Genomic DNA, 25,564 nt, shown 5'->3' with positions numbered 1-25,564 from the left:
TGAAGAAACTGGATCACTCATATATTGCTAGTGAGAATGTATATCCACTCTGAAATACAGTTTGCCAATTTCTTCAAAACTTAAACATGAAACTACCATATGACCAAAAGCTTACATTTGAAAAAACCTGTAAACAAGCGTCTATAGAAACTGTATTCATAACAGTAAAAAACTGAAAACAACTCAGATGTCCTTCAATTGGTGGGTGATTAAACAAACTGAGGTATATTCATACCGTGGAATATTATTCAGCAATAAAAAAGAATGAACGAGCCATACATGAAACAACGTGGATGAATCTCCACATAATTATGCTCAGTGAAGAAAAAACAATTCCAAAAGTTATGTGCAGTATGTATGCTGCTATTTATATAACATTGTTGAAATCACAAAACACAGAAGCGTTGAAATGAAGAAGAAATTAATAGTTGTCAGGGATTCAGGGCGGGGTGGGAGCAGGAGGGAAGTGAGTGCGGTGAAACTGGGAATTCTCCCGGTGACAAAAGTGTTCTGTCTCTTAACTGGACCAAAGTCCCAATATCCTAGTTATAATATTGTAGTATAGTATCACAAGATGATACCTTTGAAGGAAACTGGGTAAAGGTTACATGAAATCTTTATATATTATTTTTAACACTTCCTGTGAATCAGTAATTATCTCAAAATATATAAGTTTAAGAAATATGCCTTGTCTGAATGTATATATGTCATGAGCAATGGTGGCTGACTTGGAGAAGCAGCTTTTAGTGGTAACAGTAATATTTGCAGACATCTAGAGAGGCATTCTCTCTGGCTTATGAGATGGCCCCTAAACTTCTAGGTCAGTAGCAAATATAACTGACTATCAAAACTACCATACCTACTAAATTAAACTGTCTCAGGGATTTACCAAAGCTCTCCAGATGCCACCACCCTGACACTTATCCACAAATCCATTCTAGAAGCTAGGCCCAAGAGATGCGCAGCTGTGGGAAATCGACCAGGGAACCTAGAATGGTTACTGGGGGAGGGCGGGGTTATGGGGGGGCTAAGCACTCATAAATAAATACTCAAGAAGTTATTAAAGTACTCAACATATAAGTAATGAATTACTCTAAGTTTTATCTACCATCTTTCTATTTGGTTTCCATTTAGGTAACAAAAGCGAAAATGGTAGATGAGCTACTTCCTAAACATGTGACTGCATTGTTTACTTATTTCTGCCTAATAAATCACCCCCAAAATTTAGTGGTCACAAATACCTGCAAACACATATATTTTCAATCACAGTTCCTGTGTGTCAGGGATTCGGAAGTGGCTTGGCTGAGCATTGCTGACTCAGTGACCTCATGAGACTGCAGGTAAGGTGCTGGCCAGACCTACAATCAGCTGAAGGGCTGGAGGACCTGCTTCAAAGATGGCTCACTCATAGGGCTGGACATTTGGTGTAGGCTGTGGGCAGGAGGCTTCATCTTCTCCTCACGTGGGCCTTATCCACATTGGGTTCAACCAAGGACATCTTGGATATCCTCATATCATGGTGGAAGGCTTCCCCCAGAACAAGCAATCCAAGAAAGAATGCCAACGAATGCTACCTTTTATATGATCCAGTCTCAAAAGTCACACACCATAACTTTGCCACATTGTATTTGTTATATGCAAGTCACAAATCCTGGCCCCCGTTCAAGGAGAGGGAAATTGGGTAAAATCTTTTTAAAGAAGTGGTATCAAAAAAAATTGTGGACATGTTTTTAAACTACCACGTGACCTTAGCAGCTGAATGTCTCTGAACCTCAGTTTCCCGTTGATAAAGGGATAATAATAATGGTACCAACTTCACAGAAGGTTGTTGAAAGAATTAGAAGGTAAAATTTAACGTAACTGGAACATATTAGAACTTGACGAACTGTTTCTTTCTTTCCCCAACCAAGGTAATATATCATTCGAGTTTCTCTGCAGAAAGCCTAGGGACAACCTAAGACCAGTGGTGAAACGGGTCTTTGTGCCCCAGTCTTTGTGTCCGTTCACATCATATCCCCTGTGGGGCCCTCTCTTCTTTTTTACCTCTTTCTCTGACTTTCTCAGGATCCCAGTCATGCATGACTGTAACATGGTGCTCACACCCTAAAAGGTTTATTTTCCTGGAAATTTCCCAGTCTTCCAATCTTTCCAGTTCTTTTCTGGAAACCTACTATTCCCTTTCCCTTGTTCTACTTACTTGTTCTACTTCCTACTGTTTTCTAAATGATAGCTAAAACCTATGGCCAATATGATTTCAGTAGTGGAGTTAGCACCGGTTATAGATGTATCTGCAACTGATCTTAGGAGACTAGGAAAGAGTCCCAGTATCCTTCTCAAAAAATCTCTTACACCAAAATAGAAGATTGAAGATAAACACTATCCCTTGAAAGAAAGCTGAGCCTTCACTCACTCATGCCTCACGATAACTTTAATCAAACTGTGATCAGGTGGCACTTACCCTTCCAAATATTCACTTCACTGTGAAAATGAGAATGGTGGTTAAGGAGGAGAGGTGTCATTTTGCAACTGGAGACCCTTGTGGAAATAAGAACTATAGACTTAGTTTTTTAATATAGAGATCCCCTATGGCATTGGGTATCTCTAGGGAACACAAAGGCCCCACCTCGGTGACTGGAGAAGGAGTGAGAGAAGAATCCTAAAAGAGAGGTGGAAGGAAAGAGAGAGATAATTTTACTTGATGGTTGCCTTGCATGTAACAATCAAAATCATCTCACAAAATGACTTAGTCTGGCTCATCCCCTCCAATGTGGCATACGAGTAGTCAGTGATGGATGATACCATGTTGCCTCTCCTTGGGATCTACATATATTTTTTTACCTGCCTCTCTAGAAATACATTGCTTTAAACCAAATAAAAACAGGCGAATGATAAGGATTTCAGATACATTTTAGGACCACAAAAAAAGAGTTCTAGGGGCAGAATGAATTTTTGGTATCAGTCAGATTTTCTTCCGGTAGGCCTCTTCTGTGTCTGCATCCTGACAATGGATGGTCCTAAGACATCTATCCTGAGTTTGTATGTGTACATGTTTATGTGTGTATTTTATTTCTGGGCCAGTGAAGAATATGAAGCTCACAATGCTGTGGTAATTGTTTTAAGGCCATACAGCTACAAAGGGGGCAGCAGAGATGGGATTTAAATGAGGGTCCTCTGTTTCAAAACAGTCACTGTTTTCCAAATGGAAAGGGGAATTGAGATCAAAGTATAAAACTGGGGGGAAATCCCATATGCCCTTCAAGAGAATCCAGGTTTGGTTTTCAGTCACTTCACTCCAAAGATCTAGTTGCATCTATAGTAGTCGTTTGTTATATTGGCCACCCAACATTCATTCTTCCTTCTTATGGTAACTACCCCATTTTTCCACTAGGGATCCATCTCCTTCCCCAGTCTTAGCTCATTAGAGAGTTCATCTTCTCCAGGCTCCTCAACCAATAAGAATAGCAGATGTTTCAAGGATGGGCATGTGACCCAACAAACCCCAATAAGGTTTTGGGGTTTTTTTTCACATTTTTTTATAGAACTAGACTTTTCCACATGCCTTGGACCTGAGAAGATACAAGCTCGCAGATTCTACAGCTGTCCTGGCAGCACCAAAGGACAGCCTTTCTGAGAATAAAGCCAGTAAAAGTAGAGCTAAGAGCTGGAGAGAGAAACCAGATCCTGATAGCATCTTTGGAACCATAGCATCAATCTAGATCCAATATTGGAATTTTCCAGTTATGACAGTTCAGAAGTTCACGTTTTACTTAAGCCTATCTGAACTGATTTTTCAGTCACTTGGAACTGAGAGTCCTGATTAATGAACCACAACACTGTTCTCTTTAGAAATAGGCACCAAATTTTTCCAAGTTTAAAGCCAGAATTGGTGAGGGTTTTAGGTTGCATTTAATCATAAAATAAAGTTTTCCCAAAATTATTCCCTTTGGAGCAGAACCCACCAAGACATCTTTCCTTGTTGGAGTCTCTCTGTATGCCAAAGGGCATTAGGCCAACGACTCCTCTGAACCCTTGGCCCACTGCCCTGAGTCCTTCACGAGAAATAACAAACACTGACAATGAACATTCACTTGTCTGTATACCTGTCACCATAAATAATGGTTTTGGACGTATTAGAGAGTGGGATGCATAGGCCAAATGCAAAGGTGACGAAACACAGGATGAATCAGTGGTGCATCCCATCCACTTACATTCTATTGTGACCTTGTGTACCAGGTTCAGTGGTGGCCCTCAGACAAGGTATGCCCACTCCCTAATCACAAGAACTTTTCAATATTACTTTATTATAACAAAAAAAGTAAATATTGTCTTTTATGGAAAATAATGTGATTAAATTAAGAATCTTGAGAAGAGAGTATCCTAACTAATCTAAGTGCACCTTAAATGCAATCATATGTATCCTTACACCAGAAAGGGTCAGAAAAAAGAGAGAAAGGATCCACAGAGGAAAAGCTATGGTAAGACAGCACAGAGATGCAACCACAAGACAAGGGAAGCTGACAGCCACAAAAGGCAAGGAATGGTTTTTCCTTTAGAGCCTTCAAAGGGAACACAGGCTTCCCGACGCCCTGATTTCAGACTTCCGGCTTCCAGTGTGGTGAGAGAAAAGTTTCTGCTGTTTTAAGTCGCCCAGGTTGTGACAATGTGTTAACAGTAGCCAAAGGAACCAAAACACGTTGTTAGAGAAATATTAGACCATTGAAATTAACTTCAATTCTGACATCCAGTAGAGGAAACACCAGCAAAAGACCACAGGCAGCTAATATTTTCACAGTGCCTACTATGTTCTAAGTATTTTGCACATAGTCAGTCATTTAATATTTTTAGTAAGTATTCTTGTTGTCCCCATTTTAGAAATAAAGAAACTGAGGCACAGTAAAGTTAACCTAGCCTAGGCTCATACAGCCATGAAATATCAAAGCTGGGATTCAAGTCCAGGTGAAGCTAGTTCCAGGGTTTATGTTACTGAGCATTTTGCTCTCCTACAGTCACTATGTTAAAAAAAAATTGAATCAGTTACATGAGCATTTGTCTACATCAGAGGTTCTTACCAGTTACATAATGAATCACCTGAGGGGCTTTCGGAACTAAAAGGAAAGCAGCACACTGCAAACAAGTTAATCAGAATCTTAGGGATAGGATACTGAGCATTAGTAGCTTTTGAAAATGTCCTTAGATGATCCAAATGGGCAGTCAGGATTAAAAATCATGGGTATAATAACCTCCAATGGCTGTTTTAATTAATTTTTTTCAAATTGACATTGACCAGATACTTGGCTCCTCCAAATTGTGTGTCCACACAGAGAAATTAGACTGCCAGATCTAGTGGAAGAAAGGCTCATTTCAGTAAAACCATGTTTCCTCTTCTCTGCAATAGTGGTTAATCATTTTCTACCAAAGGCAGCACAATGGGAAAAATTCAATGTGAAGTTTATCCCAAAGCTCCTTGGACTTCTTCCAACTCTGTTCTGGTGTCCTGGAAGTGAGGATAGCCAGGTCTCCTTGTCAACCCCCTGTGGATGTCGTCTGGTCACAATTCAGCAAAGATATTTCAATTATAAAAAACACAAAGAGGATTACCTTATGAAAACCTACAATTCGGTACATGATTTTTAAGTTTTCTGGTTCATGTGTTTTTAAATCTTTTATATCTGTGCCCTGGTACTATTGGGAGACCCTGGAACTGTTCATTCACTCATTTTTCCTTTCTTCCTGACTCTATCTCAAAATAAAAGTTCAGTATAAACAACTAATAAGTTCCCAAAGTTTTAAGAAACATCAAGGATTTCTCTGAGTAATGAAAAGGTAATCATCCTTGAGACACAACGTCCTACAAGAAACAGGCTACTGACTGCTGACCTTACTCATTCATTCATTCAAATCTCAGAAGATCAAAATCTGAGTATACAAAGAGAGTTGGCTTAACCTCTTGGCCTTAGTAATACCAATTCATCTGAATAACTAGCTTATCTTTTCATTTTCCTTAAGTTGATAAATTTGGCATGGGTTTTGGCATGGGGTGTAGGCACACTTGCTTGGCCACTCTTGCCAACGGGTCATAACCAAATTAATAAATTATAAATGGTGACAAGGGGTGGTTTTCAGTTCAAAATGCAAAGTTCAGCAAACCTAAGGACAAGGCTGTATCCACTGCTGAACACTAATACATCATTTCTGTAAGATGAAATTTTGTCTCCTTTATTTCTTATCATCTGCAAAAAGAAAGTCATGGCTTTCTAATGCCAACTGCTTGGCTTCATACAAACTGATACAGAACATTGAGTAAGATGATTAACAGAATGAAGCAGGAAATTGCAACCCTTCTTCAGAATACGATATTATGCACTTAAATATAACATAAAGGTTAAAGGAGATAAAAAAACATTTTTAAAAGAGAGGAAGACAATAGCTACTGCAGTTTGGAAATGAACTCACAGAATAAGTATAGATAATTTGTGACAACGAAAATATAAAAAAGGTGGGGGGTAAAAGTCTTTATATTCCAACCATTATCAATATAAATTCATAGGTGCTGATGTGAATTTATTCAGAGTGAATTCTTTATGTGCCATTTTTTTTTCACCAAATGACTCTATACTTATTTCCATCCTAGATATAGTCCAAGAGGCTAATATTTTTAAGTATACATGGTATTAGTCATATTGATTACAATCACCCCTTAATAACAGAGCATTTAAGTAACTTACAATATTTCATAGTTGCAAATAAAAACTCTATAGTGTTGTGTAAATTGATTTCTCTCTTTTGGATTATTTCTCTTGAGTATTTCCTCCAAGTGAAATATCTGGAACCCCAAAAAAGGGAGGGGGAATGTTTTCAGCTACTGTTAAACTGAAAGTTTGAATAATTCTCAGTGACACAGGGCCACACATACGCAAAGGATTTTCTCACAGGCCAAACTACAGCATTTTTAAATCTTTATTGAGGTATAATGATCAACTGCATATACTAGTACTATGAAATTTGATAATTTTTGAAAACATTGATATCAAAATAGAGAACATATCCATCACCACCAAAATTTGCTTTTATCTTTTGTTATCCCACTCTGCTGTTCCTCCCTTTGTCCCCAGGAAACCAGTAATGTACTATCTGTACTATGGATCAATTTGAGATTTATAGAATTTTATATAAATGGAATCATAAAGCATACATTCTTTTTTGCTTGGCTCCCTGTAGCCAGAGTATTAATTTTTAGTTTTATCTATGTTACTGCACACATCAATAGTTCATTATTTTTATTGCTGAGCAGTATTTTCATGCATGGTTATACCACAGTTTGTTTATATATTCATCTGTTGATGGATATTTGGGTTGTTTCCAGTTTTCTTGGCTGCTACAAATAAAGCTGCTAAAAAACATTTGTATACAACTCTTTGTATGAACATATGCTCTCATTTTTCTTGGGAAAATAGCAGCAAATGATAGGTTATATGGTAGGCTTACGTTTAAATTTTTAAGAGACTGTCAAAATATTTTCAAAAGTGATTACCAGTTTACATTTCCATGAACAATGTATGAGAGTTCTAGTTCTTCCACCTCTTCGTCAACACTTGGTATGGTCAGCTTGTTTAATTTTAGCCATTCTAGTGATACTTTGCATCTCATTGTGGTTCAATTTGCATTTCTCTAAAGACTAATGATGTTGAGCATCTTTTCATGTTCTTATTTGCCATTCATATAGTTTCTTTAGTGAAATATCTGTTCATACCATGAGATGGAAGAACAATTTATTAGAGAAAGAAAAGTATTTTCAACAAATGTTACTGGAACAGTTGGATATCCATATGCACAAAAAAAAACCCCTCTGATTCATACTTCTAATCTTTTATATAAAAAATAACTCAAAATGGATCATAGACATACATGTGAAACTTAAAACTGTAAATCTCCTATAAGGACACATAAGAGAAAACCCTTGTTACCTCAGATTAGGCAAAGATTTCTTAGATATGATACCAGAAGCATAAAAACAAATAGAAAAATTGGACTTCATCAAAAATTAAAACTTCTACTTCTCAAAAGACACTGTTAAGAGAATGAAAAAGATAAGCCACACATACTGGAAGAAAATATTCACAAAGCATATATCTGGTTTAAAAAAGACTTGTATCTAGAATATATAAAGAACTTTTAGAACTCAATAATAAGAAAATGAAGGACCCAATTCTCTAACATTGAGATATATTTATCAGATACATAATGTTGAGCAAATAAAGAACATTCACTAAGAGACAGAAGTAAGACCAAGGACTACTGTCAAACAAGGGCAGTTGGAGGCAGGGTATCAAAACAGAGGTTGCACACAGAAATGGATGTGGGGATGTTTCATGGTCAAATGGGAAAACTGTCAAAAGCGAATTGTCACATTTTCTTCACAGTAACTTCTAGGATCAGCCTTGACAACATGAAGCAAGAAGTATAATAGAAGAATTTTGAAAATGGCCCAGAGCCTGATTTAAGGCTTGGTTACTATAAGTGGATATGGTGGCATAGATACAAAAGATAATTGGAAATTAAAAAGAAGACCGGTATTCAAAAGCAAAGTCCATGGAGGGCCATTTCCAGCCATTGGTCACCAAACAGGCCCCTTTTCCGGACTAAATCTCACATTGCCACCCACAAATCTGGGAACGGACCACCTTTTGAGGACCAGCGCCAGTGCTCGTGCATCACGCCCACTCACTCCAACCAGTCACAGCAATCAGAGTGCAATGACTTGGGCCACAGGACTGGTAATAGTGATTATCCCGAGAACAAAATAAAATAACCAATGTAAAACACATAACACAATTCCCGGAACACCCAGACTTCAATAAATATTGTTGTCCCCTTCTCTTACCCCCCTTCCATAACCGCACGTAAGGCAAATTGCATTGCTGGCCCCAGTTCAGAGGGTTTTAAAATTTAGAGCTTCTATGTTGAGCTGACTCTCATTGAAGGCTCCTGGGTTGAACACAGTAACTTTAGAAGCAACTTGAGTCCAGACTTTGATGTCCCCATTGCCATACATGGCAGGGAGTCAAAAAGCAAATGGGGAGGTGCCAGAACGAAGTTCCCGGGTTCTGACAAATATCAGTGAGTAGACAATGTTTGTATTCTATCTAGTAACAGAATGCATCTGTGCTCCCCCTCCTGCTTGCTGAGGGCTCCCCGTTAGAGCATCCTTCTTGGCCTTTCCACTCACTGTCCCTCACCCATTCTTTCCCTGGGAAGGAGAAGTGAATCACTTGATTGGTAAATCTGAAAGCATGACCTCTCAAAGGTACAGCTCAGCCCTTCTCTCATTCTGCTTTCTTTCCAGAGCAGGCTGCACTGGGAAAAGTCTGTGGTTGTTCAGCTGTGGCTATTGATGAGTATTTTGGGGGTACAGTAAGGAGGCCCACATGATGTAAAATGTAATCCACATTTATCTCAAACCAGCTCCACCACTACTAAGGGTGGTCATCTGTCTCTTATGGTCTAATTCCTAGGCCTATCTCTCAGTTGATTCTGAACTTGGGTGGGGAAGAGGGATGACATTTATTGAGCTCCCCCAGAAGCCACTCACCCACCTGTCCTCTATTCCATGCACACTCCCACCCAGACAGGCACCAGCGACCTCAGTGGCATGGCTGTGGTCCCTGTTAGGTCCCTATCTCCCTCAATTTGCATTTTCTTACCTGTTCTGGGCCTCTCAGACTGGCACTGCCACCACCCAGCTTCACACTGGAAAGAGTGATAGACACACAAGGATGGTTCTTTCCTGCCTTCCTCATGGAGTACTTCCTGTGTGTCTCCCAAAGGACTGGGCACAGTTCTGAACAGGTGAAACTCATGAAGAATCATGAGGCTGGGGTTCAAGCCCCTGTAAACTCTGCTCCTTTCTCACCATGTGGCTTTGTGCACGTCACTTTGCCAGTTTGGGTCACTGTTTCCTTATCTTGTCTGATCTTTTTAAGTGACATTAAGTTCGATTTTAAGTGGGCAAAAAGTTGATCATTTCTTTAACATGGTAAAAGTGAAATGATTGAGATCTCTTCCTCTTGTTTACATTTTCAGCAAACATAGCTCTATTTTTTTTTTAGATGGGCTTATGATGTCACCCCATTTACAATGTAAACTCCTGGACCACTACTACTTCCCACAAGCGTTCAAATAAAGGAACTGGAACCCATGAAGGCTCAGAAAATTATGTCTAGTACTGAATTCCTACCTAAATGTAGTAGAAATTTTCTAAAACATGCCCACTGCTTTGCTATAGCATATGATGAAATGTTATTATAGAATTATCAGGACACTGAATATATAGATATGTCATTTAGTTTTCTTAAGGAAGGACTAGCAAAATACGGCCCACAGGTCAAAGAGAGCTCACTGCTTGTTTTTGTAAACAAAGTTTTATTGGAACACAACTACACTCAGTTGTTTACATATTGTCTATGTTTTCTTTCATGCTATAACAACAGATTTTAGTAGATCAGATGGAAGCTATATGGCTGCAAAGCCTAAAATGATTACCATTTGGCTTTTTACAAAATAGTTAGCTGACCAGCCCCCCCGCCCCATTCTAAAGAACCCTTCAGTAAATCTTAATTGATCCAAATTGTGTCTCATGAATGTCCTTAACACATGATACACATGCTTAAGTGACCACAAAAATGGTCCCTTATCCTGCCTGGGTCTTTCTTCCTTCTCAGTCTGCAAGAGGAGAAATTTGTCTAGATGACTTCCAGTGTAGGTATTAATAATCATCATTCTGATTCTCAGCCAATGAGTAATTTACTTCGTGATGTTTGATTACCTCTAAATATTTGAGACACATGCACCTCTTGTGAGGTTGGAGAACACCTGTGTTGGCAGGGCACATCAGGAGCCTCAAGGTCCAGTCCCCTCTTTGTTCCTAATTGATTAAACCTCTTGGTGCTTTGCTTCTGTAGAATGAAGAGGCTGGACAGGTGAGGATGAAACTTCCTTAAAACGGATCATCATGATCCGGTGCATGAAATGCCTCATGGAAAGCCACACTGGCTGCAATGAAAGCCCAAGGAACAGCGTCATGCCTGGATTTACAGAGGAGAAGGGCCTCAGGGAAGGCTTCTTGGAGGAAGTGGTGCCTGATCTGAGTCTTGAAGAATGAAGAAGAATTCATGCTGCTGGAGAATGAAGAGCCCAATAAAGCAAAAGCCATCTTAGTGAAGCCTTTTTTTTTTTTTTTTTTTTTGGCTGATTAGAAAATATCATTTGTTTCAGCACTTAAACCCCAGGAAAGATCTCTCCAAATTCAGACAGACTCTAATATGTGCATTCTACTCTGCTTCTAGATGTGCATTATAGAAGGTCACCTAACAACTTTTCACAATACAGTCACCTTTTTGTGAAAAGAGGTTTCTTTTTCTTTCCCATCCAAATACTGAGGTCACATCCAAGGCTTGAATATGACATCAGCTGCTACAGGTATAGGTAATGTGATAACCATTGTATGGGACACCAAGGCCGCGTGGGAGAATGAAGACAATCACAGGAGGTTGGTCAAAAGATCATTCCAGGGCTACAGTCAAGGTCAATGAGAGATGAAATAACTGTAACTTCAAACAATCTTGGCAGTGGAATTAAGCGACATTTTTATGCGACAGTTATTTTCATGTGATTAAACCATTCGAACCTTTGCAACAATAAATTCCAAAGGGAGAGGAGTTATCTGAGGTGACCTAGCTTATGCAATCTCAGCAATAATGACCGCTAAGTACGTGCTGGCTCTCCCACAGTTCTAACTGCCTCCACTGAAGTCAGAAGTAGAGATCATTCTTGCATTCAACAGATTTTAGTACCAATTATGTGTGAGCAGTTTTCTGTATACTGATGACACAGACATTAACAAAATGAGATAAAAATCCTTTTCCCTTTTGGACCTTATATTCTAGTGTGTCACCCTTGTACAGAGAAAAGTGCAAAGCATTTTAACTTCTACCCACCTGGACATATTGCTGTTCTGAAAACTCCCCGGGGGGCATTCTGTAAGAGTCCAAGCCACACTTGAGCCACCCTTCCTCCTGAGCCCTTGTCCCTCCATCTTATTCTCTGTGTCATAGCTCTGCACAGGACAGGGTAAAGCTAAGGCAGACTGATGCTTTTTCCTCATGTACCCTCACTATCAAGCCACATGACTACTAAAGTCTTGAGGCAAAAGTTCCCATAGACCTTGAACCACTCCTGGGAACATTGAATAAGAATTCAGCCCTAAGTTCTGAAAATAGTGTAGATGCAAAAATGTGTGTCACAGCTTTATTTAACCAGCTCTTCCTCACCACACCTAAAAAAGGCGGGGGGGGGGGGGAATTAAATGTCCAACTAGAAATTAATGGATACGTAAATTATCACTTTTACGTGAAATGAAATCACAAGCAGCCATTTAGATGATACTTTGAAAGACTGTAATGTTTGAAAATACTTAGTTTAAAATTTTAGGTAATCAGGCAGAAGAAAAGCCCCTATATATTCACTATAACAAGTGTAAAAATCCACTAAAAAAATAAATAAATAAAAGCCTTGATTGCCAATCAAGATGGTGGAATAGGTAAACTCTATGCTTGCCTCCTCTCACATCATATCAAAATTACAACTAAATTTTCCCTGGCTGGTGTGGCTCAGTGGATTGAGTACCGGCCTGCAAACCAAAGGGCTGCCAGTTTGATTCCCAGTCAGGGCACATGCCTGGGTTGCAGGCCAGGTTTCCCCACTAGGGAATGCATGAGAGACAACCACGCGTTGATGTTTCTCTCCCTCTCTTTCTCCTTCCTTTCCCTTCTCTCTAAAAATAAATAAATAAAATCTAAAACAAAGCAAAATTACAACCAAATTATAAAACAACCATAGCTGAGAACCACATGAAGACTAGCTGAACAGAAGTCCTTTAACTAAGGATATAAAGAAGAAACCACCATGAGACTTGTAGTGCGGTGGAGATATGGAACAGGCAGGTCCCACACCTCACGGTGTGGCGACTGAGAATCAGGAGAGATAGCTTGGCTGTGGAGATGCCCCCTAAGGAGCAAAGGATCCCAGCCCCGCACTATGCTCCCTAGCCCTGAACACCAGTGCCAGGAAGAGGAGTCCCCATAACACCTGGCTGTGAAGCCAGTAGGGATTTTGTCTAATCAAAACACAGGGCTACAGGAGACCAAGACACCCTGATTTTTTTTTATTTAGTTTTATTTTTAAATTGCACTTGACTTTCAATATTACATAAGCTTCAAGTGTACAGCATAGTAAGTAGACATGTATGTAACTCAAAAACTAGTACACATATACAATGGAATATTATTACTCAGCCATAAAAAAGAATGAAATCTTACTGTTTGTGACAACATGGACAGACATAGAAGGTATTAGGCTAAGTTAAATCAATCAGAAAAAAACAAAAGCCGTATGATTTCACTTACCTGTAGAATCTCAAAAACAAAATAAAAAACAAAACAGAAACAAACTCATTGATACAGAGAACAAGTTGATAGTCACCAGATATGAAGGGAGTTAGGTAGCTGGGTGAAAAAGCTGAAGGAATTAAGAAGCACAAATTGGTAGTGATGAAACAGTCACGAGAATGCAAAGTATAGCACAGGAAATATAGTCAATAACATTGTCATAACTACATACAGTGCCAGGTGGTTACTAGACTTACAGGGGGCTTACTTTGTAAGTTACATACCTAGCCACTACACTGTACATCTGAAACTTATATAATATTGAATGTCAACTGTACTTAAAAAATGCATTTTAAAGGTGAAAGGGATTAAGAAGTAGAAATTGCCAGTTATAAAAATAGTCAAAGGGATATAAAATAAAACATAGGGATATAGTTAATACCATTGTTAACTATGTATGGTGTCAGATGGGTACTAGACTGATTGGGGTGATCATTTTGTAAGATGTAAATATCTAATCATTATGTCATATATGTGAAACTAATATGATATTGTATGTCAACTGTAATTGAAAAATAATTTTTTTTAACAAGGCCTTGATAGAATAGTTCTAAAACTAACTTAGGGTGTTAAAATTATGGATGTTTTTCTACTTTTTGTATTTTCCATTTCTTCTTTACTGAACATTCATTGTTTTTAGATGTAAAAAAAAAAATTAGCCTCAATATAGTTTTTAAAAGGCAAGGACAAGGCAACAAAGTATAAACATAAAATAGTTTATCATGCATGGTAGCTAAGAGCCTGAATCCTGTTCATAAACTCTCTGGGTCTGAACCTGGCTACCAAGTTACTGTACAACCTTTGCTTGTGTCAGTTTTCAACCTGCAGAATGGGGGTGAAATGGGTGCCTACCTAAATGGGTTGGCATGAGGATTAGTAGGTAGCACATGTAGAGTGTTTAGCACAGAGCAGAATACCTGTGAGCACTCAAAATGATAACAGATCCAATACTACAGCGGCTTCAAAGAAAGAGCTGACACAAGGGGAAAGGTAAACAAACATCACACCTTCATGCCTCAGGGACAACAAATTCAGAGTTAGCAAACAGACTTATGAAAAGATTCTCGATATCACTAACATCAGGGCAATTGGAATTAAAACCACAATTGGCTATAACCTCACACCTGTCAGAATGGCTATTATCAATAAAACAAGTGCGGCAAAGATACTTCTTTTAAGAGTGGGAATTCAGTTAACATTGGATATTAAATCTTGGCCAATAAAAAAGATTCAGAGGATGAGAAAGGGTTATAAGGAAAAGCAGGTTGAAATTAGTCCTTCTATATTTCCTTCTCCTGAAATGAAGAGAGAGAGGATTATGCCTTTCAGCTTCCAGAGACATTCTTTACCCTGATTTCTAGTCTAGATTTCCTGATCTTTCTTTTTTTTTTAAATTGTATTGATTATGCTATTGCGGTTCTCCTGATTTCTCCCAGTTTCCCTCTTTCCAGCCAGCACCCCCACTCCCTCAGGCAATTCCCACACCATTGTCATGTCCATGGGTCATGCATATAAGTTCTATGGCTACTCCATTTCTTAGACTGTACTTTACATCCCTATGGCTATTCTGTAACCACCTTTATGTACTTCTCAATCCCTTTACCACTTCACCTTTTCCTCATTATCCCTTCCCATCTGGCATCCATAAAAATGCTCTCCGTATCCATAATTTTGTCTCTTTTCTTCTTGTTTATTTTGTTTTTTTAGATTCAACTGTTGATAGATATGTATTTATTGCCATTTTATTGTTCATAGTGTTGACCTTCTTTTCTTTCTTAAATAAGTCCCTTTAGCATTTCATATAATACTGGTTTGGTGATGATGAACTCCTTTAGCTTTTCCTTGTCTGGGAAGCTCTTATTATCTGTCCTTTGATTCTAAATGATACCTTTGCTGGGTACAGCAATCTTGGCTGTAGGTCCTTGCTTTTCATGATTTGAATATGTCCTGCCAATCCCTTCTACCCTGTCAAGTTTCTTTGGAGAAATCAGCTGACACTCTTACGGAGGCTCCCTTGTAGGTAATGAACTGCTTTTCTCTTGCTGCTTTTATGATTCTCTCTTTGTATTTAACCTTTGGCATTTTAATTATGATGTGTCTCAGAGTGGGCCTATTTGCATCCATCATGTTTGGGAATCTCTGTGCTTCCTGGACTTTTATGTATATTTCTTTCTTCAAATTAGGAAAGTTTTCTTTCATTATTTTTCAAATATATTTCCAATTTCTTGCTCTTTCTCTTCTTCCGGCACTCCTATGATGTGAATATTGGTACACTTGAAGTTGTTTCAGAGGCTCCTTACACTATCCTCATTTTTTTAAATTGTTTTTTCTTCTTGCTGTTCTGGTTGGTTGTTTTTTGCTTCCATATATTTCAATTTGCTGATTCTCGGCTTCATCCTCCCCACTGCTGTTTCCGTGTAAATTGTTATTTCGATTAGTGTTTCTGACTGGATTTTTTTATGCTGTTGAGGTCATCTCTAAGTTCTTTGAGCATCTTTATAACCAGTATTTTGAACTCTGCATCTGATAGATTGCTTGTCTCCATTTTGTTTAGTTTTTTTCTGGATTTATGATCTGCTCTTTTATTTGGACCATGTTTCTTTGTCTCCTCATTTTGGCAGTTCCCTGTGTTTGCTTCTATGTATTAGATAGAGCTGCTACAACTCCCTGGCTTCGAAGAGTGGCCTAATGTAGTAGTTATCCTGTGGGTCTAGTGGCACAGCCTCCTCTATTACACAAGCTGGGTATTAGAGGTTTACCTGCAATGTAGGTTGTATACATCTTCCCCTTGTAATTGAGCTATTATTGCTGTTGGCAGGTCAATGGGAGGGATTTACCCAGGCCAATCTGCTCCAAGAACTTGCTGTGACCACTGAGCACCAATCTCTGACCACTGCGAAGGATCAGCTCTGAGGGTCACACTCTATAGAGCAGGGCTTTGGCCTACTAATCTGCCCCTTGATTGTGTTACTTGTGGAGGCAATTGAGTGGTGGTGCTTCAGCATGATCTGTAACTGTCCCCTGGGTTTGCCAGTTCTGGGGCTTCCTAGGAGGTGCAGGCCAAGGTAAGTTACCACCTGTGTTTTGTATGGGGCCACCTGGCATAAGCTACAAAGCAAACTTCAGAGAGTTGCTACTTGTGCTGGGCTTGGAGATGACTAAGAGAGGCCAAGCTGTGAACCAAGGCCAGCAGCTGCTAGGGCTGGGTCTGGGGCCGCTTAGCAAGAGCTAATGGGCTCACTGAAGCCCGATGTTGCTTGTATGAGGGAATTTAGGAAAATCTGAAGCTTGAGCCAAGATGCCATTCGTATGGAAAAGCCCCTGGAAACAGCTTGGGTGGGCCTGAAAGTTGGGTAGGGTGGAGCCTCGGGGAATCACCGGAGTGGGACAAACAGTATGAGCCCAGTTGATGGAGTCTCAGATACAGTGTCCACCTGCCAGTTCTTTTGGAGGAAGGCTCAGGAAAGGAACAGTGGCCTCTTTCACCACTCTGCATGGGAGAAGGCTGTCCTCTAGTGCTTGTCCTGATGCCAGATACTTCAGCTCCTCCCTGTTTGCCTCCGGTACCTTTCAAGTTGCTGCCCTGGTGCTGGAGTGCAGAGCGTGTAAGGTCATATAAGTTTGTGCATGGGCCCTTTAAGAAGAACTGCCAGGGAGTCTAGCAGTTCTGTCTTCCACAGCCTCAATCCCTGCTGGTTTTTATAGCAGATATTATAGGGACTTATTTTTCTGGCACTGGAACCCTGGGCTGGGGGGCCCGGTTTGGGGCTGGGACTCTTTGCTCCAGAGATATCCCTCCCAATTTTTATCTACCACACATGGATGTGGGACCAGCCCATTCTGCATCTCCACCCCTCCTACCAGTCACAATGTAGTTTGTTCTTTAATACCATAGTTGTAGGACTTACATTAAGCTCAATTTCCAGCAGTTCTGAATGATGGCTTTTCTGTAGTTTAGTTGTAATTTTGATGTGGTAGTATGAGGAGGTGAGCTGTGTTTACCTAGGCTACCACTTTAGCTTTTCTTGAGATATGCATTTATAGACAAAGAGAGTGATGCCGAATAAGGTTAAGTGACTGAATGAAGATGACATAGCTTGTCCCCACCCAGATTCAACTGAGAAATTCCATGGCTCAAGATCTTCCCTTCCCTTCCCTCCCCTCCTCTCCCCTTCCTTTCCCATCCCCTCTCCTCCCCTTCTCATCCCTTCTCCTCCCCTTCCCCTTCCCTTCCCTTTCTCTTGTCTTTTCTCTTTTCCTTTAACCCTCACCTGAATATATGTTTATTGATTTTATTTTTTAAAGATGTTATTTATTTATTTTTAGAGAGAAGGGAAGGGAAGGAGAAAGAGAGGGAGAGAAACATTGATGTGCAAAAGATATATCAATTAGTTGCCTCTCACACGCTCCCAACTGGGGACCTGGCCTGAAACCCAGGCATGTGTCCTGACTGGGAATCAAACCAGTGACTTTTCAGTTTGCAGGCCAGCACTCAATCCACTGAGCCACATCAGCCAGAGCTGTTTATTGCTTTTAGAGAGAGAAGGGAAAGAGAAAAGAGAGATATAAAGACATCGATTGATTGCCTACTGTAGATGCCCCAACTGGGAATGAACCAGACCTAGGCATGTGTGCTGACCAAGGATCAAACCTGCAACCTACTGGTATATGGGAAGCCATTTCACCCCACCAAAGCTCAATATCTTTTCACCATGATAAGTAGGCAGATCCTCTATGCAAAGAGAAACAGAGTCCATGGACAGAGAAAGATAGCCAAAATAGGTCAATAACTTGAATAGAAGCATAGCCTTATAGTTGAGTAGAGAAATTCTAGGATCCAAAGATCAAGGTGCTTCCAGTCAAGATGGTGGTATAGGCAGATATGGCTCGTGGTTTTGCACAACCACATCAAAATTACAACTAAAATATAGTACAGCCATCACTCAGAACCATCAGAAATTGAATTGAATGGAAATCTGACAACTACAGAATTGAAACAGCTTCCATCCAGGCCGGTAGGAGGGGCAAAGACATGGAATTGGCTGGTCCCACATACATGTGTGGTGAATAAAAGTATGGGAGGGATATCTCAGGAGTGAGAAATCCCAGCCCCACACCAGGCCCCCCAGCCTAGTGTTCCAGTGCCAGTAAGATAAGTCCCCTCAACTTCTGGCTACAAAAACCTGTGGGGATTGAGTCAGTAGAAGAAACTTCTGGAGTCGCAAGCAGTTTCTCTTAAAGAACCCAAACACAGACTCACCTACTCAGACTCACTCCCTCTGAGCTCCATACAAGGGTAGCAGCTTGAAAGGCACCAGTGACATACAGGGAAAAATTGAAGTATCTGGCATCAAGGTGAGCAGAGACCATTGTCCCTTTTGTAAATCCTCCCTGCACAGAGCCACTGAGTTGGCAAGCAGGTACCATATCTGAGAATCCATCAACCAGGCTAACACTGTTTGACCCACCTTGGAGACCCCCAGACTCCACTCCACCCAACATAGAAGCCCACCCAAGCTGCTTTTCCATATGAATGGTTGGTCTTGGCTCATGCTGGACTACTTCCTAAATCCCCTCAAACAAGCAACAGCTGGCCTCAGTGAGCCCCAGGCCTGGCTCTAGCAGCATCCAGCCTGGATTCAAGGCTTGGCTTCACCTGGGAATCCAAGCCCAGCACAAGTGACAGCCATCACAGATTGCTTTATAGCTCAGGTAGGGTGGCCGCGGACAGAACACATGTCAGGGCTGACCTTGGCCTGTACCACCCCAGGGTGACCCCAGGGCTGAAACACCCAGTGGACAGCTAAAGACCACATCAGAGCATCACCACCATGACTTTGGATGGCTGACCCTCCACGGAGGGAGGAGTTTGGTGGTCAGTGGTCACAGCCAGTCCTTGCAGCTGATGGCCTGGATAAATCCCTCCCATTGATCTGCCAACAGCAACCAAGGCGCAACTACGAGAGGAGGGTGTACTCAGTTCTCATGAAGGGCGTACCTTGAGTACCCAATTTGGGTAATAAGGGAGGCTGTGTCACTTGACCCTACAGGGTACCTACTATATGAGACCACACTACCAAGACCTGGAGTCAAAGCAGCTTTATCTAGAGCATAGAAACTAACACAGGGAGGCTGCCAAAATGAGGAGACAAAGATACGTGGCCCAAATGAAAGAACAGATCAAAATTCTAGAAAAAGAACTGAACAAAAGGAAGATAAGCAATCTTTCAGATGTAGAGTTCAAAACACTGGTTATAAGAATATTGGGGGAACTTAGTGAGGACCTCAACAGCATAAAAAAGTCCAGTCAGAAACAAAGGGTTCACTAATTGAAAAAAGAACAATTTAGAGGGAAACAACAGTAGAGTATATGAAGCAGAGAATCAAATCAATGTCTTGAAACATAAAGAAGAAAGGAACCCTAATCAGAACAAGAAGAAAAAATAATCCAAAAAAAAAAAATGGGGATAGTATAAGCAGCCTCAGGGACAACTTCAAGAGGTCCAGTATTCACATTGTAGGGGGTGCCATAAAGAGAGGAGAAAGAGCAAGAAATTGGAAATATATTTGAAAAATAATGAAGCACAGAGATTCCCAAACATGATGGATGCAAATAGGCCCACTCCGAGACACATCATAATTAAAATGCCAAAGGTTAAATACAAAGAGAGAATCATAAAAGCAGCAAGAGAAAAGCAGTTCATTACCTACAAGGGAGCCTCCGTAAGAGTGTCAGCTGATTTCTCCAAAGAAACTTGGCAGGGTAGAAGGGATTGGCAGGACATATTCAAATCATGAAAAGCAAGGACCTACAGCCAAGATTGCTGTACCCAGCAAAGGTATCATTTAGAATCAAAGGACAGATAATAAGAGCTTCCCAGACAAGGAAAAGCTAAAGGAGTTCATCATCACCAAACCAGTATTATATGAAATGCTAAAGGGACTTATTTAAGAAAGAAAAGAAGGTCAACACTATGAACAATAAAATGGCAATAAATACATATCTATCAACAGTTGAATCTAAAAAAAACAAAATAAACAGACAGAATGGAAACAGAATCATAGCTACAGAGAACATTTTGATGGCTGCCAGATGGGAAGGGGAGCAGGAGGATGGGCAAAAAAAAAGTGAAGGCATTAAGAAGTACAAATTGGGACTTGTGGCCAAGTTAGAAGCATAGGTAGATATGCTTTGCTTCCTTACACAACCAAAAAAAAGGATAACAACAAATTTAAAGACAAAAAACAAACAGAACTGCCAGAAAATCAAACTGTATGCAAGACCAACAACCAAGGAGTTAAAGAAGAAACATTCATCCAGACTGGTAGGAGGGGCACAGATGGGCAGCCAGGGTGGAGAGGACATGCAGCAAGGCAACAGCTGGTGGACTGGGCAGGTGAGGTGGCATTTGAAAGACCTGATGATCTGGTGAGGACCACATTCACATGCAGATAAACTAGGAGGAAACAACTGGGGAGCGAGACAGACCACACAACCCAGGGTTTCAGCCTGGAGAAATAAAGCCTCAAAACCCCTGGCTGTAAAAATCTGTGAGGGGTTGCAGCAGCAGAAGAAACTCCAAAACTCACAAGAGAGTCTATTGGAGGGGCCCATGGAGTCCTAGAACGTACATAAACCCTCCCACCTGGGAACCAGCACCAGCAGGGTTCAATTCGCTTGTGGGTAGCCAAGGAAGTGACTGAAAGCGGGGCAAGAGATGAGCAAGTGGCATTGTTCCCTCCCTGACCCTTCATCCACATTCAGCACAAGAACACAGTGAAGTGGGTTGCCCCACCTTGGCAAATACCTAAGTTTCCACCCCTTACAATGTAACAGGTGCACCAAGACAAAGATATATGGCCCAAATGAAAGAACAGATCAAAACTCCAGAAAAACAACTAAGCGACAAGGAAATAGCCAACCTACAAGATGCGGAGTTCAAAACACTGGTAAGCAGGAAGCTCACAGAAATGATTAAGTATGGTCGCAAAAATAAGGAAGAAGTGAAGGCTACACAAAGTGAAATAAAGCAAAATATACAGGGAACCAAGAGCAAAGGGAAGGAAACTGGGACACAAATCAACGATTTGGAACAGAAGGAAGAAATAAACATTCAACCAGAACAGAAAGAAGAAACAAGAATTCAAAAATTGAGAGGCTTAGGAACTTCTGGGACAACTTTAAATGTTCCACCACCCAAATCATAGGGGTACCAGAAGGAGAAAAGGAAGAGTAAGAAACTGAAAATTTATTTGAAAAAATAATGAAGGAAAATGTCCCCAATCTGGTGAAGGAAATAGACTTCCAGGAAATTCAGGAAGCTCAGAGAGACCCAAAGAAGTTGGACCCAAGAGGAACACACCAAGGCAGATTATAATTAAATTACCCAAGATTAAAGATGAGAGAATCTTAAAAGCAGCAAGAGAAAAGAGACAGTTACCTACAAAGGAGTTCCCATAAGAGTAAAAACTGATTTCTCAAAAGAAACCTTACAGGCAAGAAGGGACAGCGAAGAAGCATTCAAAGTCATGATAAGCAAGGACCTACATTCAAGATTACTCTTCCCAGCAAAGCTATCATTTAGAATGGAAGGGCAGATAAAGTGCTTCCCAGAAAAGGTCAAGTTAAAGGAGTTCATCATCACCAAGCCCTTATTATATGAAATGCTAACAGGACTTATCTAAGAAAAAGAAGAAGGTCATAACTATGAAGAGTAAAATGACAACAAACTCACAACTATCAACACTGGAACCTAAAAAAACAAAAACAAACTAAGCAAATAACTAGAACAGGAATAGGATCACAGAAATGGAGATCGCATGGAGGGTTATCAGCAGGGAGGGGAGGGGCAAAAAAGGTACAGGGAATAAGAAGCATAATTGGTAGGTACAAAACAGACAGGGGGCGGTTTAGAATAGAATAGGAAATGGAGAAGCCCAAGAACTTACATGCACGACCCGGGGGCATGAACTAAAGTCGGGGGTGGGGGGGATGTTGGAAGGAGGGGCAGTCCAAGGTGGAGGGGGATAAAGGGGAGGAAAGAATGGGACGACTGTAATAGTATAATCCATAAAATACACTTTAAAAAAAGAGATACAAACTGGTAGTTACAGAATAGTCGTGGGGATATAAAGTACAGCCTAAGGAATAACGCAGTCAAAGAACACATACGCATGACCCATGGACATGGACAACAGTGTGGGGATTGCTTGAGGGAGTGGGGTTGCTGGGGGGGTGCAAAGGAGGAAAAATTGGGACAGCTGTAATAGCATAATCAATGAAATATAATTAAAAATAAATAAATAAATGCATATCTCACAAGGTTACAATGGAGATGGATGAGACAATAGGTGCTAAATGATTGGGCGCAGTAGGCAACTTAAGAGAGTGTCCCCCCCTTCCTCTATAGTTTTTGGAGGTTAGCAGTCATTTGAATCCTAAAACCCTTTGGTTTCTTTCCTGGCTCCCTTGTTCAGACCATAAGGCAAAGTTTTTCTAAACCTGGCATTTTTAACTTAGCGAACATTTGAGCTCAAAGTTAACTGCGACCCATTCATATTTATGTCCCAGGAGAACTGGAAAGGTAGATGAGGAGGTGGTGAGAGCGTCCCTTTTCGGTGGAGCCTGCGCAGCGGGGCTCTCGCTGCTCGGGCCACTGGGCTCCAGCTATTTCTCTCCCACAGTTGAAGTACAGGTCGGGCTCTGCCTACTTCCCTCCTCAGACTCGCAAAGATACGTTCCCCTGTCCCTCTAAAGAGCTGTTTCCTTCTGGAGGTGTCCACCCTTAGTCTCGCAGAATCCCTGAACCAGCGCCCTCCTACTCTGCAAAGGAAAGGGTAGGGGGAGAGGGAGGGCGGGAGAGAGGGAAGGAAGAAATGGAGGAGAGGAGAGAGGAGGGGAGGGGAGAGGAGAGGAGACGAGAGGACAGGATGAAAAAGTAAGGGGTTAGACGCCATCGAGGATGCTGGACCTTGAGGAGTTGGAGAAAGTCTCTGTCAAAACTGCCCAGCGTGACTTTTCAGGTTCCCCTCCGCCCCGCTCAACCTCCTTCCCCACAGGAGCCAGAGGATCGGGACTGGAACCAGGAGGCGCGAGGCCAGCGGCAGTGAAGGTGGCGCCTGCCCCGCGGCAGCCCCGGCCCCCGCGAGCCCCGCTCTGCGCTCCCGGCAGTCGCCCCGCGGTTGCCCCGCAGCCGCCCGTGGTCCTCGGTGCGCGCTGCAGGCTGCGCTCCTGGACACCGCGAGCCTGGCTGTGCACTGCCCGCCGCTACGCCCCGCAGAGGGATAAACGCTACCTGTGGAAGTAATGTGCGCCGAAGAGCCCCAGGAGCACAGTTTCGGGCGGGCCAAAAAGGACACGGGAGTGACCGACGAGCATCCCCATCGGGATCGCGAAGGAGGGCAGCTCCTGCAGGAACCAGGCAGCACGGGCGGCCATGTGGGTAGCCGTGGTCAGACTTCCCACGTACTTCCCGTAGCTGGAGGGCTCCCCGAGGTATAGTAACAGGGCCCCCAGGGTGGCCAAAATGGCACTGCCTGACAGCACCAGGGCCTGCTGGCAGTGAACGGGCATCGCGTCGTGTTCTCCGCCAGCGGCCGCTGCCAGTGCAGAGGAGAGCGCGGCCTCCACCTCCCCTTTATGGAGAGCAAGACACCTCTGTGTCCGCCCCCTTTAGCTTTGGCTCCCGCCTTCTATCCTACCTCCCACTTGGGCGCGGCCAGCCCTGTCTCTGCCCCGCAAAAACGTCCCTTTCGTGGGATTGGCACTTGGGGCGCGGGGGGGGGGGGGCAGGCAGGATGTGAAGAGGGATGAAGGCTTTTGGGGGCCAAACACACGTGTCCTGGGGTCCTGACTAGCCCCTACCGGTGCTTCCACCCAAGCTGCCGCTCTCTTCACCGCTTGCCTCTGGTTTCCCCGCTTAGACCATCCTTGGAAAACTAATTCCTCCCCCTCAACCTCTGAAGTTGCAACTTCGGGGACCAGGAAATGATAAGAGAGACAACAGTAATGATTTAGAGGAGAAGGTTCTCCCACCTCTCTGCGCACATCTGTGCTGTAGCCCGAACCCCTACCCTCGAACCGCCCCAAGCCAGCATCTCCCCGCCGCCTCTGGTTCCCGACCTCCTTCAGTCCCCACCTCCTTCCTGCGACCCTGGGCCCTTCATCTAGGCACTTGCCACGTCTGCCAGCCCCTCTGAGTGGGGACCACGCACTCCTTCGCCACTCTCAGCATCGGTGCCCGCTCTGCACCACCACACCCCTCGTCAGGTACCGGCCTCTCCCCCGCCCTAATTCCTCGGCCGTTTTTCTCTGGATCCCCAGGTGCGCCCCGGGGCCTCCTGCCTCGGTCACAGAGTCGAGTTCGCTGAGCGCAGGTGTAGCTGCAGGGATCGAGCCCCCCGAGTCATGACCCTGCCGATCCCCCCTAGCCTCCCCTTCCCTGAAGGGGACTCCTGAGGTCGGCCAGGTTCGGACTAACTTCTCGGGCTTCTCCTGCCGAGGCTGCCTCCCCCAGCGCGGCTGGCGGATGAGTCGGGTGCCGTACGGCGGTGCCATCGGAGACGCTGCGGTGCTCTAGGTACCCAGACGCCGTTCTCTCCCTTCCTTTTATTGGCCGCCCTTCTCTCATTCTCCGCGTTCTCCAACCTCGTTCATTATCTGTTTCCTCTTCCCTTCTGATTCAGCATCCAGACTTCCTTGGCTGCCCTCCTGCTCTGTTGGGTGCCCCTTTCCCCCTCCTCCTTTCTTTGACCAGCTTTCCTCCTTCCAGGAGAGTCTCTTCTTCCCACCTGCTGTTGTACACCCTTTTGTCCCACCTCCCTTGATTATTTATCCCTATTAATTTTCTCCTCTGGTCCCTACCTCAGGCTCCACCTCAGAGACTTGCCACCAATCTCTCCCCCCCCCCCCCCCCCCCCCCCACCTCCCTCCCCGCCCCCATCTCCCTCTCCCCCTGCCACCCCTGCCCCTATTTCCTGGGAGCTTTCTTCATTCTAACCCCCTTAGCTCCAACTCATGGCATCTCAGAATCTTCATTATTTGAAGCCCCATCCACGCATGC

At 42.5% G+C, this 25,564-nt stretch overlaps 1 protein-coding gene across 1 annotated transcript in view; it reads right to left on the bottom strand.

Annotated features, from left to right (window-relative positions):
* The window catches only part of SRD5A2 (steroid 5 alpha-reductase 2), a 46,134-nt gene extending 22,059 nt beyond the window's left edge, over positions 1-24,075 (bottom strand). The window contains exon 1 of the mRNA XM_054566048.1: positions 23,798-24,075. Coding sequence (XP_054422023.1) covers positions 23,798-24,075 — 278 coding nt within the window. The remainder of the gene's footprint in view (positions 1-23,797) is intronic.
* Between the last annotated feature and the right edge of the window lie 1,489 nt (positions 24,076-25,564).

Source organism: Pteronotus mesoamericanus, unplaced genomic scaffold (assembly GCF_021234165.1).
Source record: "Pteronotus mesoamericanus isolate MK-2021 breed Mesoamerican mustached bat unplaced genomic scaffold, CSHL_Meso_final contig_101, whole genome shotgun sequence".
Lineage (NCBI taxonomy): Eukaryota > Metazoa > Chordata > Mammalia > Chiroptera > Mormoopidae > Pteronotus > Pteronotus mesoamericanus.
This window is presented reverse-complemented; position numbering and strand designations above follow the sequence as displayed.